A 15,742-nucleotide genomic window follows, 5' to 3' on the forward strand; every position below is an offset into this window, starting at 1 on the left:
CATTTTAGTACTGATTCAGGAGCCTAAATGGAGGTAGAGTAGTCCCCTTGTGTCAAGGTGAGCAGTTTTCAACTCCCTTTCCTTTGATTGTCACTTTTTGCCAAATGACAAGGGACCTGTCCATATAGACTCAGACCACTGTCACAGCATTGAGGACAGCTCTCTAACACCTGTTATCCAAGCTATTCCCAAGAGACTATTCTTTGTCAGAAATCTTTGAAACTCAGGCTAATACTGAGCAACCCTTTTCCGCACCATGTGAAATAATTGAAATTTGTCTATCTTGAACTTGAAGCCTGTAGCAGGTGAAAGGTCACCATTACAGACATGCGCAGAATTAGCATTTTGATGCCATAGAAGATGGCTTGCAAAAGTAAGTGTAAGAAGCCTTTTTGTTGGGAAATGTTGGCATTTTGGAGCTGGAAATTATGGTCAGGTATTCTGGCTATTTTATTTTGTGAGAAAAATAAGCTTTCTACCATGTTTGGAGTGTTTTAGACAGTCTAGAGTATGTATAGTTTGGGTGTTATCAGGGAGGTCAGAGGTCACCAGAGTTTCTTATTTTGTTTGTGGGGGCGCATTGCACCGAACCGAATGTTTTCAAAATCGCCATATGCACTCTTTAGAAGTCAGATTTGCCTGCCAATGTGAGATTTTCACCAACTAAACCTTAGGTAGGTGACTTTTGACAGCCTTTTCCCTACATTTTATGCATGCAACAGGTGCCAGCCAGCCATTGGAGGTCTGTAACCTTACAGCATTTTCATATGGGTTTGAAGTTCAAGGTAGACAAGTGTCGGTCACTTCGAGTGATGCGAGGCAGGGTCGTTACAAATTTCAAAGACTTCCCGGAGACCGTTCTCCCAGTAACAGTCCCCTGGGAGTTGTTAACTCATGTGTCACGAGGGCTATGGTGGAGGTCCAAGACTATGGTTTGTCTCAATATTGCTTTGCAAAAAGTGGCACTTAGAAGGAAGAAATGGTATAATCTGCTACCCCAGACAGAAAGAGGCTACTGTTCCTCAATTTAGGCACCTAAATTTGTATATAAAAGCTGCTAGGCTACACTTTCAAGCATTTACTGACAGTGCATACTGTGCACAGAATGGGGGGGGGGGGGTGTAGAGGAGCCATTGTGGCTTATATTTCCCCTGAAATTGGTAATGTGACCCCGGGGCAAGCTTCAATTAACTCATTTGACTTAGAATAAGTTAGATTCATTGAGAAATTCTTCCATTTTAATACTTTTTTGTCCTTTTTGTCAGTTTTTCAACTTTTTGTATCCTTTGGCTATATATTGCAATATGTACACTCATCAAGTGCTTACAGGTCTAAACTAACAGCATTTTAGTACTGATTCAGGAGCCTAAATGGAGGTAGAGTAGTCCCCTTGTGTCAAGGTGAGCAGTTTTCAACTCCCTTTCCTTTGATTGTCACTTTTTGCCAAATGACAAGGGACCTGTCCATATAGACTCAGACCACTGTCACAGCATTGAGGACAGCTCTCTAACACCTGTTATCCAAGCTATTCCCAAGAGACTATTCTTTGTCAGAAATCTTTGAAACTCAGGCTAATACTGAGCAACCCTTTTCCGCACCATGTGAAATAATTGAAATTTGTCTATCTTGAACTTGAAGCCTGTAGCATTACAGCATTTTCATATGGGTTTGAAGTTCAAGGTAGACAAGTGTCGGTCACTTCGAGTGATGCGAGGCAGGGTCGTTACAAATTTCAAAGACTTCCCGGAGACCGTTCTCCCAGTAACAGTCCCCTGGGAGTTGTTAACTCATGTGTCACGAGGGCTATGGTGGAGGTCTAAGACTATGGTTTGTCTCAATATTGCTTTGCAAAAAGTGGCACTTAGAAGGAAGAAATGGTATAATCTGCTACCCCAGACAGAAAGAGGCTACTGTTCCTCAATTTAGGCACCTAAATTTGTATATAAAAGCTGCTAGGCTACACTTTCAAGCATTTACTGACAGTGCATACTGTGCACAGAATGGGGGGGGGGGGGGGTGTAGAGGAGCCATTGTGGCTTATATTTCCCCTGAAATTGGTAATGTGACCCCGGGGCAAGCTTCAATTAACTCATTTGACTTAGATTCATTGAGAAATTCTTCCATTTTAATACTTTTTTGTCCTTTTTGTCAGTTTTTCAACTTTTTGTATCCTTTGGCTATATATTGCAATATGTACACTCATCAAGTGCTTACAGGTCTAAGCTAACAGCATTTTAGTACTGATTCAGGAGCCTAAATGGAGGTAGAGTAGTCCCCTTGTGTCAAGGTGAGCAGTTTTCAACTCCCTTTCCTTTGATTGTCACTTTTTGCCAAATGACAAGGGACCTGTCCATATAGACTCAGACCACTGTCACAGCATTGAGGACAGCTCTCTAACACCTGTTATCCAAGCTATTCCCAAGAGACTATTCTTTGTCAGAAATCTTTGAAACTCAGGCTAATACTGAGCAACCCTTTTCCGCACCATGTGAAATAATTGAAATTTGTCTATCTTGAACTTGAAGCCTGTAGCAGGTGAAAGGTCACCATTACAGACATGCGCAGAATTAGCATTTTGATGCCATAGAAGATGGCTTGCAAAAGTGAGTGTAAGAAGCCTTTTTGTTGGGAAATGTTGGCATTTTGGAGCTGGAAATTATGGTCAGGTATTCTGGCTATTTTATTTCGTGAGAAAAATAAGCTTTCTACCATGTTTGGAGTGTTTTAGACAGTCTAGAGTATGTATAGTTTGGGTGTTATCAGGGAGGTCAAAGGTCACCAGAGTTTCTTATTCTGTTTGTGGGGGCGCATTGCGCCGAACCGAATGTTTTCAAAATCGCCATATGCACTCTTTAGAAGTCAGATTTGCCTGCCAATGTGAGATTTTCACCAACTAAACCTTAGGTAGGTGACTTTTGACATCCTTTTTCCTACATCTTATGCATGCAACAGGTGCCTGGCAGCCATAAGAGGTCTGTACCCTAAGCAAGTTTTTTTCTGAAAAAAATAATGTGAATTGTTGATAGAATCAACATGTGAACAAACAATTAAAGTGTAACCAAACAAAAGTGCAGAAATCAGGAGGAAAAAACACACATTTTAACTCACTTGTTCAAGTTACCCTGCCAACTGTGAGCCTCACATCATCTTATGGACAAAACAAAATAAAGACATGAACAGAAAAAATTGTGCAACAAATATCAACATAAAAATGTAAATAAACATTATCATGAAGTACTACATGTAGCATGAAATAGTATACATGCAAATTGATCCTATATGAATTTAGCTGGCAAACATGGTTAAGTGTACTCTAGTTTTAGCACTCATTATAAATCATGATCTTATTCTGTTGTTAATTGGCAAACCGAGGATCTAATTGAAAATCAATAATTAATTCCAAAATGGCACCTGGGATTTCACGTACGAAATACAGCCAATACAGAAATGCACATCTAGATCTACCAACTATCATATAGAATGTATAGAAAGTCTGGTGGATTTGTTAATTTCATGATTTCTTACTAAATATCTGCAACAGATTCAAAACAAAAACGACTTATAAAAGCTAGATGATGTTGGTCGATTTTTCTAATCCTAACGTTACATATACTAGTAAGTTGCCATAAAATACGCTAGTCTGAAATTTCAAACTGTTCTTAATTACCTTAAAACAGCTGTACTAGAGTGCACTAGGTTTTACATACAAGTATGCATGCAGACAAAAGAAATCAAGATAACCAAAAAACAACAACGCCACCCCTTCGCCGTCATAAGCTGGGTGGCACAGCTGACATGAAAACATTCATGTTTAAACGCATAAATTACACTTAATCAGCTCAAAATCACCACATATGGATCAGTACTCACAGTAGTACGTGCAAACATTATTCTGGTGTGATTCACAGCAACAAAGACAGGCGAAAACCGAGAAAACAAGAGCGAAAACTGCAAAATTTATTCCTACGGCAGCCATGATGGATTCCCATCATCCTCTTGTAATGAACGAGTCTATTGTGACAAAAAGGGACAAAAGATGACTTCGAAAAGTTCACTGAAAACCTTCTGATACATTAACAAAAACTATTTTGTGTCTAAAAACATCTTTACTGCTCCAAAAAATATTTTGTTGTATTTTGATTATAGTTAGAGGTTCTAAAGTAAATTTATCTTATTCTTACCCGCACCCCTAAATAAAAGATGACTGGGCCAAATATCACTGACCTTTGGCCCGCCAGCTGTTCAACGAGAGTATCAAAGTACAAGATCACGAAAAAGGTGGGGTCTTTTTCAGCAAAAAACTGAGATTTTGCTCACAAAAATGCCAGCCGTTTCTTCATCTTCGGGGCGACCGTCTCGTCCGAAGTCTAAGGAAGGCTTCAAGCTGTCCAAGGCGCTGTCTAAGATGTCTCGGAGCGTCTTGAAGACGTCTAAGGAGCTTTACGCGGAGCTTCCTCGCGTGGCTGTGGAGCCTTCCTACACGTGGCTGGTGGCGGGACTGCTGTTCTGTCTGGAGATCGTTCTTAACGTCTTCATCATTCTCAGAGTTAACTGTGAGTTCTGAGACATTTCCGTATTTTTGATATTCTTTGCATATATTGCAACAAACAAAAATAAACACGCATTTTTGGTGCACTAAACTGTGCCAAAAGATGTGTTGGACTTACTGAAGAAAATTCATGGTTTGAGCTGTGCATGTGCAGCAAGTTGCATTGTTAAAAAAGGTTTTTAACGTCCATGATTGGTGTAATGCTTAGTTCACCTTTATTCGCGGGGAACCTATATCCGTTGTTTATGAAAATCATATCTAGTAGAATATCGAAGTACGGTGACAAAATTATCAGCTGGTTGATAGCAGTCACTTCCAAAGGAAGAGGAAGCGAGGTACAACTTGGTTTCAAGCTGCAATGCTTGAAAATATTGCAATTTGGACCACCGACCTTCGACTTGATACCCCAAGATACCCTGTTTCTAAAAACAACGGATATAGGTTCCCCACGAATAAAGGTGAACTAGCGTAACTGTTATTGAAATGTTTTCCTCCATGTTGCAGATACAGAGATAGACTGGGTTGCGTACATGCAGGAAGTGGAGGGGGTCATCAACGGGACGTACGACTACATGCAGCTGAGGGGGGACACAGGGCCGCTGGTGTGAGTGTTTGTTTGTTTGTTTAAATCTCCATTGGCAGCTGTGAGGGGCAGACATCTCGAAGCAGATGTACTTAAGGAACCCTAGGGAGGAAGTCTTAAAGCATGAAGCCTTGGTTCTAGAAGATCTAGTCCTCAACTCATTTCTCCAAGACAAGCACTATTAACCCTCAGGCATGGGGAAAGCAGCTCCATTGAAACTGATCTTACCAGTATTAGACAGATTGCAATTGTTTGTATGACCTAAACACGGTTGCAATAAAAACATGATTACCCTTTGCAAAGCAGAAGAGATGTGTTTGTTTCTAATGCTCAGTCAGTGTCTTATAAATGATATAAAACCCTGTTCCCAGTTACCCTGCAGGTTTTGTGTATGTGTTCGGTGTGCTGTACTACATCTGATAGAAACCCTGTTTCCCAGTTACCCTGCAGGTTTTGTGTATGTGTTTGGTGTGCTGTACTACATCTGATACAAACCCTGTTTCCCAGTTACCCTGCAGGTTTTGTGTATGTGTTCGGTGTGCTGTACTACATCTGATATAAAACCCTGTTTCCCAGTTACCCTGCAGGTTTTGTGTATGTGTTCGGTGTGCTGTACTACATCTGATATAAAACCCTGTTTCCCAGTTACCCTGCAGGTTTTGTGTATGTGTATGTGTTTGGTGTGCTGTACTACATCTGATATAAAACCCTGTTTCCCAGTTACCCTGCAGGATTTGTGTATGTGTTCGGTGTGCTGTACTACATCTGATATAAAACCCTGTTCCCCAGTTACCCTGCAGGTTTTGTGTATGTGTTCGGGGTGCTGTACTACATCTGTTAGAAAACCCTGTTTCCCAGTTACCCTGCAGGTTTTGTGTATGTGTTTGGTGTGCTGTACTACATCATTCTGATAGAAACTCTGTTTCCCAGTTACCCTGCAGGTTTTGTGTATGTGTTCGGTGTGCTGTACTACATCTGATATAAAACCCTGTTTCCCAGTTACTCTGCAGGATTAGTGTATGTGTTCGGTGTGCTGTACTACATCTGATAGAAACCCTGTTTCCCAGTTACCCTGCAGGTTTTGTGTATGTGTTCGGTGTGCTGTACTACATCTGATATAAAACCCTGTTTCCCAGTTACCCTGCAGGTTTTGTGTATGTGTATGTGTTTGGTGTGCTGTACTACATCTGATATAAAACCCTGTTCCCCAGTTACCCTGCAGGTTTTGTGTATGTGTTCAGTGTGCTGTACTACATCTGATATAAAACCCTGTTTCCCAGTCACCCTGCAGGATTTGTGTATGTGTTCGTTGTGCTGTACTACATCTGTTAGAAACCCTGTTTCCCAGTTACCCTGCAGGTGTGTGTGTTTGGTGTGCTGTACTACATCTGATATAAAACCCTGTTTCCCAGTCACCCTGCAGGATTTGTGTATGTGTTCGGTGTGCTGTACTACATCTGATATAAAACCCTGTTTCCCAGTTACCCTGCAGGATTTGTGTATGTGTTCGGTGTGCTATACTAATATAAAACCCTGTTTCCCAGTTACCCTGCAGGTTTTGTGTATGTGTTCGGTGTGCTGTACTACATCTGATATAAAACCCTGTTTCCCAGTTACCCTGCAGGTTTTGTGTATGTGTTCTGTGTGCTGTACTACATCTGATATAAAACCCTGTTCCCAGTTACCCTGCAGGTTTTGTGTATGTGTTCGGTGTGCTGTACTACATCTGATAGAAACCCTGTTTCCCAGTTACCCTGCAGGTTTTGTGTATGTGTTCTGTGTGCTGTACTACATCTGATATAAAACCCTGTTCCCCAGTTACCCTGCAGGTTTTGTGTATGTGTTCGGTGTGCTGTACTACATCTGATATAAAACCCTGTTTCCCAGTTACCCTGCAGGTTTTGTGTATGTGTTTGGTGTGCTGTACTTCATCTGATATAAAGACCTGTTTCCCAGTTACCCTGCAGGTTTTGTGTATGTGTTCGGTGTGCTGTACTACATCTGATAGAAACTCTGTTTCCCAGTTACCCTGCAGGTTTTGTGTATGTGTTCGGTGTGCTATACTGATATAAAACCCTGTCTCCCAGTTACCCTGCAGGTTTTGTGTATGTGTTCGGTGTGCTGTACTACATCTGATATAAAACCCTGTCTCCCAGTTACCCTGCAGGTTTTGTGTATGTGTTCGGTGTGCTGTACTACATCACGGGTCACGGAGCCAACATCCGCCTGGCGCAGTTCATCTTTGCTGGGTTCTACCTGGTCCTGCTGGGGCTGGTCTTTAGGATATACCACAGAACGCTCAAGGTGGGAACTCAAATGTAGCAAGTTGTATGGGACTTAGTTGTTACATATCTTCTTCATCACTGCGGAGACATATATGTAAGACCTTATCCCTTTTCCTTACTTCTGGTTCTGTCCTGCACCACGGGCTGATCAAGCTGATTGCCAGGTCAGAGCCTGAGAAGCTGTATCAGCGTCACCACAAAATCTATGGATTACAACTTTACAACTTTGTTCTTTACATAACATCAACTCAAGGCCCATCAAACTACCCCAAGGCTAAAAACTGCCATGGTCCTACGTAGTTAAAGCAAACATAGTCACAAAGTTCCAATGATTATGTAACCTCCTGTGGTACCACCCTTTACAGGCTTGATGCAGTTGCTGGTTTGCACCAAACGACTTGTCACACCTTAAAAGTTAAACCATACATATCTAATTGCCATTGCAAACTGATACACCTAATGAATAGGAAATGCATGTAATGTTGACTTATTCCCCGCAGGTGCCCCCGTACGCGTTCCTGTTCATGTGCGGCGCCTCGTACCGGATCCACTCCATCTTCGTGCTGCGCCTGTTTAACGACCCGGTCGCCATGCTGTTCCTCTACCTGTCAATCAACCTGTTCCTGGACAAGCACTGGGCCTGGGGCTGCTTCTGGTACAGGTGAGATAATATCTACCTGTCAGGTAAACTGTGCAGGTGAGACAAGCACTGGGCCTGGGGCTGCTTCTGGTACAGGTGAGACAAGCATTGGGCATGGGGCTGCTTCTGGTACAGGTGAGATGATACCTACAGGTACTGTACAGGTGAGACAAACACGGGGCATCGGCTGCTTCTGGTACAGGTGAGACAATATCTACAGGTAAACTCTACAGGTGAGACAAACATTGGGCCTGGGGCTGCTTCTGGTACAGGTGAGACAAGCACTGGGCATGGGGCTGCTTCTGGTACAGGTGAGACAATATCTACTGGTGAACTGTGCAGGTGAGACAAGCACTGGGCATGGGCTGCTTCTGGTACAGGTGAGACAAGCACTGGGCATGGGCTGCTTCTGGTACAGGTGAGACAATATCTACTGGTGAACTGTGCAGGTGAGACAAGCACTGGGCATGGGATGCTTCTGGTACAGGTGAGACAATGTCTACAGTTAAACTCTACAGGTGAGACAAGCACTGGGCATGGGCTGCTTCTGATACAGGTGAGACAATATCTACAGGTACTGTGCAGGTGAGACAAGCACTGGGGCTGGGGCTGCTTCTGGTACAGGTGAGACAGTGTCTTCAGGTACTGTACATGTGAGACAAACACTGGGCATGGGGCTGCTTCTGGTACAGGTGAGACAAGCACTGGGCATGGGGATGCTTCTGGTACAGGTGAGACAGTGTCTACAGGTACTGTACAGGTGAGACAAGCACTGGGCATGGGGATGCTTCTGGTACAGGTGAGACAATATCTACAGGTACTGTACAGGTGAGACAAGCACTGGGGCTGGGGCTGCTTCTGGTACAGGTGAGACAGTGTCTTCAGGTACTGTACATGTGAGACAAGCACTGGGCATGGGGATGCTTCTGGTACAGGTGAGACAAGCACTGGGCATGGGGATGCTTCTGGTACAGGTGAGACAGTGTCTACAGGTACTGTACATGTGAGACAAGCACTGGGCATGGGGATGCTTCTGGTACAGGTGAGACAAGCACTGGGCATGGGGATGCTTCTGGTACAGGTGAGACAAGCACTGGGCCTGGGGCTGCTTCTGGTACAGGTGAGCACTCTTCCAGTGCCGTGGTGTTAGTCTAAATGGTTCTGGGTATCAGCCCACTGCCCTGATAGCCTCAAAAAAGTTATGGGACTGTCTTAGCCTTTTTTACCTCCTGGGGTAGCCTCAAATACACATTGGACTTGTTAAAGGGGCATTCCACTCCAGAAGGGCGTGATGTTTTTCAATAGATAATGTGTCAATGAATACATAATCAGCCGAATTTTGTGGAATTCACCTTGGAATAAATTACGCGATGTGTGTTTTGTAAAACAAAATGACACTCACTAAATAAACCCATGCAGACCCTACCAATGCATTCCCTATACGTGTAGACACTTCCTTTATCGTGAATAATTTTGGCATAAATGAGGGGCGCTAAGCACACCAAGAAGTTCAATTGTTAACAAGATATCAAAGAACACATAACAAGACGTATCTTTCTTAGCGCCCCTGAAATTAGCTTTGTAACCTTACCTAAAAATTTTGCATTGTATTCAGCCATAGGATTAATTCAATTAGCGGATACTTGGGGAGTTTAGTACTACAATAGTAGAAGACTGAATGCTTTTGAGGAACGTGGAGTGATGTGAAGTAGTATGTATTTATTACTTCCTAAAATTAATATCTATCGGAAAATAACACTCCTGTGTGGAGTGGAATGCCCCTTTAAGGAGCTCTGTTTTTTTTTTGTCTATGTCATTTCCTCCTGGCCTTTTAATTTGATGTCTCATCCATCCCTCCTTCTCCAAACATTTGCTTTCCTTCTGCTTTTTAAACTCACTTCCTTGCGCTGTAAATGTTAAGTCTTACGAAGTTGAATAAGCATTTATTAAGAAATGTTTTCCAATCTTTTCCACAGTTTTGCAGTCTCCATCAAGATGAACGTTCTCCTGTTTGCTCCCGGCCTACTTCTGCTGTTGCTAACGGAGCTGGGGGTGGTCAAGACTGTTGCTAGGCTGGCCATCTGTGCTGGGCTACAGGTGTGTAACTAGGTGCGGTCAAAACCGTTGCTAGGCTGGCCATCTGTGCTAGGTTGCAGGTGAGTGTAACTAGGTGTGGTCAAAACTGTTGCTAGGCTGACCATCTGTGCTGGACTACAGGTGTGTAACTAGGTGTGGTCAAAACCGTTGCTAGGCTGGCCAGCTGTGCTAGGTTGCAGGTGAGTGTAACTAGGTGTGGTCAAGACTGTTGCTAGGCTGGCCATCTGTGCTGGGTTACAGGTGTGTGTACATCGTCCTACGCAGGGGCATCCAATGGCAAAACATCCTGTCTGGATGTACCCTGCTGTCTCAACCGTCACTCTTAGTTCCTGTGGACGCCCCCCCCCCCCCCCACCAGCTGTCAGGCAATAAGAGAATAGGCCTTTCAGTTTTCAAAAGGGGTCCCGCATATATAAGGGTCTTGCTCATCAATATTTATAGGCAGGGCGATCAGGAACTAAGGGTGATGGTTGAGAAAGTAGGGTACATCCAGACAGGCGGTTTCGCTGTTGGATGTCCCTGCGTAGGAGGATGGTGTGTGTAACAATCTAACATTGCTTTATAATTTAAAAAAAAAATTCATTTATTGGGTGGGCCAACGATTCATAGAATGGGTGGCATCTTCAAGGTTTAACCATTCAATATGGCAGCCATATGTATGTCATATTGATGGGAGTGTGCAAAGCGGACACAACTAATGATTATTGGGTTTTCCATGTTTGGTGTACAGTTAGTTCTGGCTGTTCCATTCCTGTTGGAGAACCCCATGGGGTACATGGTACGGTCCTTTGACCTGGGTCGCCAATTCTTCTTCATCTGGACAGTGAACTGGCGGTTCCTCCCGGAGGACGTGTTTCTCAACCGCTACTTCCACCTGTCCTTACTGGGGCTCCACCTAGCAGCTCTCGCCATGTTTGCAGTCTACAGATGGAACAAGTGAGTGCTTCATTCAGAGCTTGAACATTCTAAATATTCTAGAAGTCATCATTAGCTTTTGTTAGAAAAAAAACCCACATAGAAATCACAAATTTGAAGGTGTTTTGTATTTTGGTGTTTTTTAATCAGTTGTTAGAGATACTAGACTAAGTATATTGCCAAAAAAAGTGAGAATATGGACGTCAAGCAAGAATTACTTTACGTCATAGTATCATATAGCTCAGGATTTCTAATGTAGAGATACAATTGAGTTTTCTTTGCAAAGTGTGCAGTTTATAAAGATTTCTATTTTGTGGAGAGGCCAAATTTCTGTTACCTTGTAGCTGTGTAACATCTTGTTGTTGTTCCCATCCAGGAAAACCCATCTTATTGACCTGTTAAGACTGGAGGTACCTAAAAAGGAGCAGGAAGATGCCCAGCTCAGCAGCAATGATATCCTTTAAAGGAGTGTGGTGGTCTAGTGGTTAGTTATCCTCCTTATACTAGACCAGGAAGTCAGGGTGGTCTGGTGGTCAAAGTTGAAGACACTGATTTTTTACTATAATTGTTCAAAGGATATAGTACTTCTGTGTTTGAGTAAAAACTTTCATTTGGTAGGTAAACGTGAGTTTGATTTCTGACCGAGTCATTCCAAAGACGTTAGAACTGGTACTTGCTGTTTTCTCTGCTTAGCACTCTGGGAAAGAGCTAGTATGGGAGTTGAACACACAGACTAATGCCAGCAGATTAGCCCCCTGCTGTAGTGATTGCACATTAAGTTGTGTGGACCAGGGCTACAGAAACTGACATGGGTGCTTCCCAATGTATCATCTGGTGCAGGAAGGACTTTAACCAACTGTCCAAAGCTATCTCAACCCTCAGCCTGCCAAGGCACCAAATCTGTACTTGTTACAGTGTAAGGCAGCATTTCTTTAACCACATCTTACAGATTGTGTCGGTTCTCTTCACGTCCAACTTCATCGGCCTGTGCTTCAGCCGATCGCTGCACTACCAGTTCTATGTCTGGTACTACCACACTCTGTACTATCTGCTGTGGTCCACAGATCTACCTACAGTAGTCAGGTAAGTTTTGTTTTAAGAAGCATGCAGTACAAAATATTTGATGCGGTAGTCAAGCGGACCATGGCTACTTAACACCAGAGAAGCTTTGCAGTAAACTAAATTGGAAGGATGGATATACAGTTCCTAACCTACTTGCCTCTGAAGAGCTAACTCCAGATAAAGGACCATGCAAAACTGGAGGGATAAAAACTGCATTTAACAACAGTTCAATACAGACATGCTTTTTCGTTACAGATTTCTCATAGTTTTTGTTTGAAATCTTGTGAACTTTAGATTATTGTTCAGTAATTACCTGAAGTAGTGGGCTCTGCCTGAAACATCTGACCATTCCCAAACTCTGTTTCAGGGTTGAACAAGTTTTCTAAAATCTACTTGTCCTATCGGGCAAGCACATAAAAAATGTACTTGCCCGAACCAATTTTTCACTTGCCCAAAATTCAAATGTCACTGTTACTAGTATATGCATTTTCACTTCCAGCAATGGAATTCTCTGTAGACAATTGCTTGATGTCTTGACTGTAAAAAGTAACAAGTATATCAAAATTGCACTAAAATCAATGGAAAAATCTTACTTGCCCGATCGGACAAGTGGGGTAGGACATGCACTTGCCCGAACAGCACTTTCACTTGCCCTGGACAATAGGGCTAGTGGACTTGTTTATCCCTGTGTTTCCTTGCATATCTTATTACCTAGATGTCGACTCTTCATTGACTTTTAAGACTTTTAAATCAAGGTATTGTGAAGAATTTTGGTGTATAGGACTAAAGTCATGAATTTTTGTTGTTGCAGACTGTTGGTGCTAGGTGTGATAGAGATGGCGTGGAACACCTACCCTTCCACTGTGGAGAGCTCTGTCTCTCTCCATGTCTGTCATCTGGTCTTACTGGGGGCACTCTGGGTCAGAGGTCATGTGTCACAAACAGAGGGTAAGGTCAAGAAGGTCAAGTAACATGTCTGTGAGGGTGTGATGGGGGTTTTACAGGAAGTTGCAGAAAAAAGTGTTAATTGTAAGCATCTTTGTTAGAGATTATTATAGTTATTTTTAGTATTCGTACATGGAATCTCAGGTTAATTTTTCGTCATCGCCAATTTTTTGTCTTCAAAGGAAGACTCTTATTCATTATTTTGTATAAAGAATTTTGTTTAATATGTGCAATTTAATCAGTTGTCTTAAACTGTCATCTGTCTTGACTCAACCTCATCAACAGTTCTATCGATACCGTGGTTCATTTTGAAGCTGTAGGGCTGATTGATAAGGATTTTACTCTTGTCACCATTTACCGAAGGAGGCAATAGATATTTTTCATGAGCAAAGATAATTGTTTTCTTAAATGTTTCAGCACAAATAAGAATATCCATAAAGAAGTAAAAAAAAAACAGTTCATGTCCGTGGTACTGTTTCTGTTATTGTTATTAGAACAGTTGTGTTAAGAGCATTAAAATTGGATTGCTTGAAAAGACACTTGAATAGGACTCGTCTTAAAGTTCTTATCAAAGTTTTCACTAAGCCAAAATCATGACATAAGTTAATATAAAAATAAATGCTGAGGGAGGCATGAGGTTCCACTTCACCACAATCACCATGACGGTGGCGCCAGTGATGCAACCAGTTGAAGCCTTCTTGTTCATACCCTGAGTAATGAATGAGAAGGAAGGAAAGGAGTGCCTTGACAGTTTGGGATATGACTAATCTCCAAGCAGATCTTGCAGTGGCATAAGATAGTATCATAAGCTGGGGAAGGAGTTCAGCCAGAAGAGTTTCATTGTCCACCGCCAACTAAACTCCGTCTCCAGCTTATGATACTATCTTATGCCACCGTAAGATCTGCTTTGAGATAAGTATATGACTGCTTACCTGCCTAAGTGCCTAGGTCAGGGATGGGCTTCTTTGTTCCTCTCTGTGAGGCTACCTCTAATACAACTAATCAAATAGAATTAGCAGTGCTCTGTACAACCCCAAACCCTAGTTCTTCATCATTGAAGTGTCATGATGTTTAAGTAAAAAGGCTAACAACGTTTTGTAATATTTTGTACAGTTTATTTGGTTTCACCACCTTGATTATAGTGGAACATCTGGCTGACAATTTTCCTGGCTTTTTTAGTGCAACATTTCACAAAGTTGGTCACGATTTTCACTGGACAATTCACAAAGCTGTGGACCCTTCATTGTTAGCTCTACAGGGCCACGGGATCCATTACTGATTAGGTGTATACAGAAATGAATCTCCCCCTCCCATACACATGTAATGTACAAGCCGGTGCATTGGTATACTTCGAAAGCAATTCTCTGACGTAACTTGCTTTAACGTCATTAGGAGAAGAAACGACTTACTTTAATATGCGTCAAACATATGTTTTATGTACTCAAGTAGAAATATACATCTTAACAATATTATCAAAATTGTAGAAGACTTGACTGGCTTAATGATCTGAACTGAATGATAGTTATGTACATACCTCAATAACCTCATCAACATATTTTGGCTTCCATCCTCCACTATAGCATTTTTCTTGGACAAAGCGGCACATATGGAAAAGGACTTCGCTCTACAGTTTTTCTTATTCCAAAACAAAAACAGATTATTTTTTACTCACTCTATAAAATGCAAACATTTATCAATGGCCCAATGCCTGAAGATCAAAGCGTGCCATTCACAGTTTGATGCCCTGGTTTTCATTTTCAATCCATTACAAGTCTCAACATAAGTGACACGACAGTACTATATTTTCTAGGTTACATGGCCAAGTCTGAAGCATCTTTCACAAAAACATGTATAACTTGTTGTATCAATAATAACTTCTAAAGTGTGCCTCTAGATTATGCCAAATATGGAAAATATCTTGCTGTATAAATCGTCAGTAAAACACGTCATTTTGCTGATAGAGAGATTATAAGACATCCTGACGTTCAAAAACATTATCAAGGACAAACGTCACAACTAACCTAGGAGAATGTAAGCTTGACATATGATATATCCTATATTATGTCTCCTTCAAACCCTTCTGGACAAATCTCTGGGTTTGTTCTAAATTCTGGGTGTGACCAGTGCTATCCGACATTGATTACAGTAATACAGAAACAACTGGGTACAAAGTTGTCTTATGTAGCCACTAGCGCCTTAAAGACAAACGCTAGTTCATTATACCAACACTCTACTAACCCGCAAGAGGCAAAACGCAACTACAAATGTACTCCGAGTCTTACATTGGCACCACATTTTTGCCAAGTAGAAAATAATGTTTCCACCCCTCCAGCCTGGCAGGTTTGGTATGTTTAGAGTTTGAGTTTATTTATTCGCACGTAGAACACAAAAACAGAGAAATGTACATTGGATAAAACAAATACTGTGCGGGAGGAAGGGAGGAAGCCTAACGGCTTATGCGAGCTATCCTCCTATAACGTATGCAATTCTAATGAAATAATTGAGGTGATAAACTGTTCCAGTGACGTATTGACCAATCACATTCAGCAACCCTGTTTCGAACAGTGCACTACGTACGGTCCGCGTAACAGGCTGGGTTGATGCATTGCTTTAGATTCAATAGAGATTCAGATTCAATACGGAAGCTTTTAACTATAATGGTAAGT

At 42.0% G+C, this 15,742-nt stretch overlaps 1 protein-coding gene across 1 annotated transcript; it reads left to right on the plus strand.

Annotated features, from left to right (window-relative positions):
• Positions 1–4,236: 4,236 nt before the first annotated feature.
• On the plus strand, positions 4,237–13,261 carry LOC118430771 (dol-P-Man:Man(5)GlcNAc(2)-PP-Dol alpha-1,3-mannosyltransferase-like). Its single transcript, XM_035841793.1, has 9 exons — positions 4,237–4,553; positions 5,054–5,153; positions 7,289–7,436; positions 7,918–8,078; positions 10,034–10,154; positions 10,885–11,090; positions 11,446–11,522; positions 12,017–12,152; positions 12,943–13,261. The coding sequence occupies exons 1-9, from the start codon at positions 4,322–4,324 to the stop codon at positions 13,100–13,102; spliced, it is 1,341 nt and encodes a 446-aa protein (XP_035697686.1). The 5' UTR covers positions 4,237–4,321; the 3' UTR covers positions 13,103–13,261.
• The last annotated feature ends 2,481 nt before the right edge of the window (positions 13,262–15,742 follow it).

The sequence above is a fragment of the Branchiostoma floridae genome, chromosome 14 (assembly GCF_000003815.2).
Source record: "Branchiostoma floridae strain S238N-H82 chromosome 14, Bfl_VNyyK, whole genome shotgun sequence".
Classification (NCBI taxonomy): Eukaryota; Metazoa; Chordata; class Leptocardii; order Amphioxiformes; family Branchiostomatidae; genus Branchiostoma; species Branchiostoma floridae.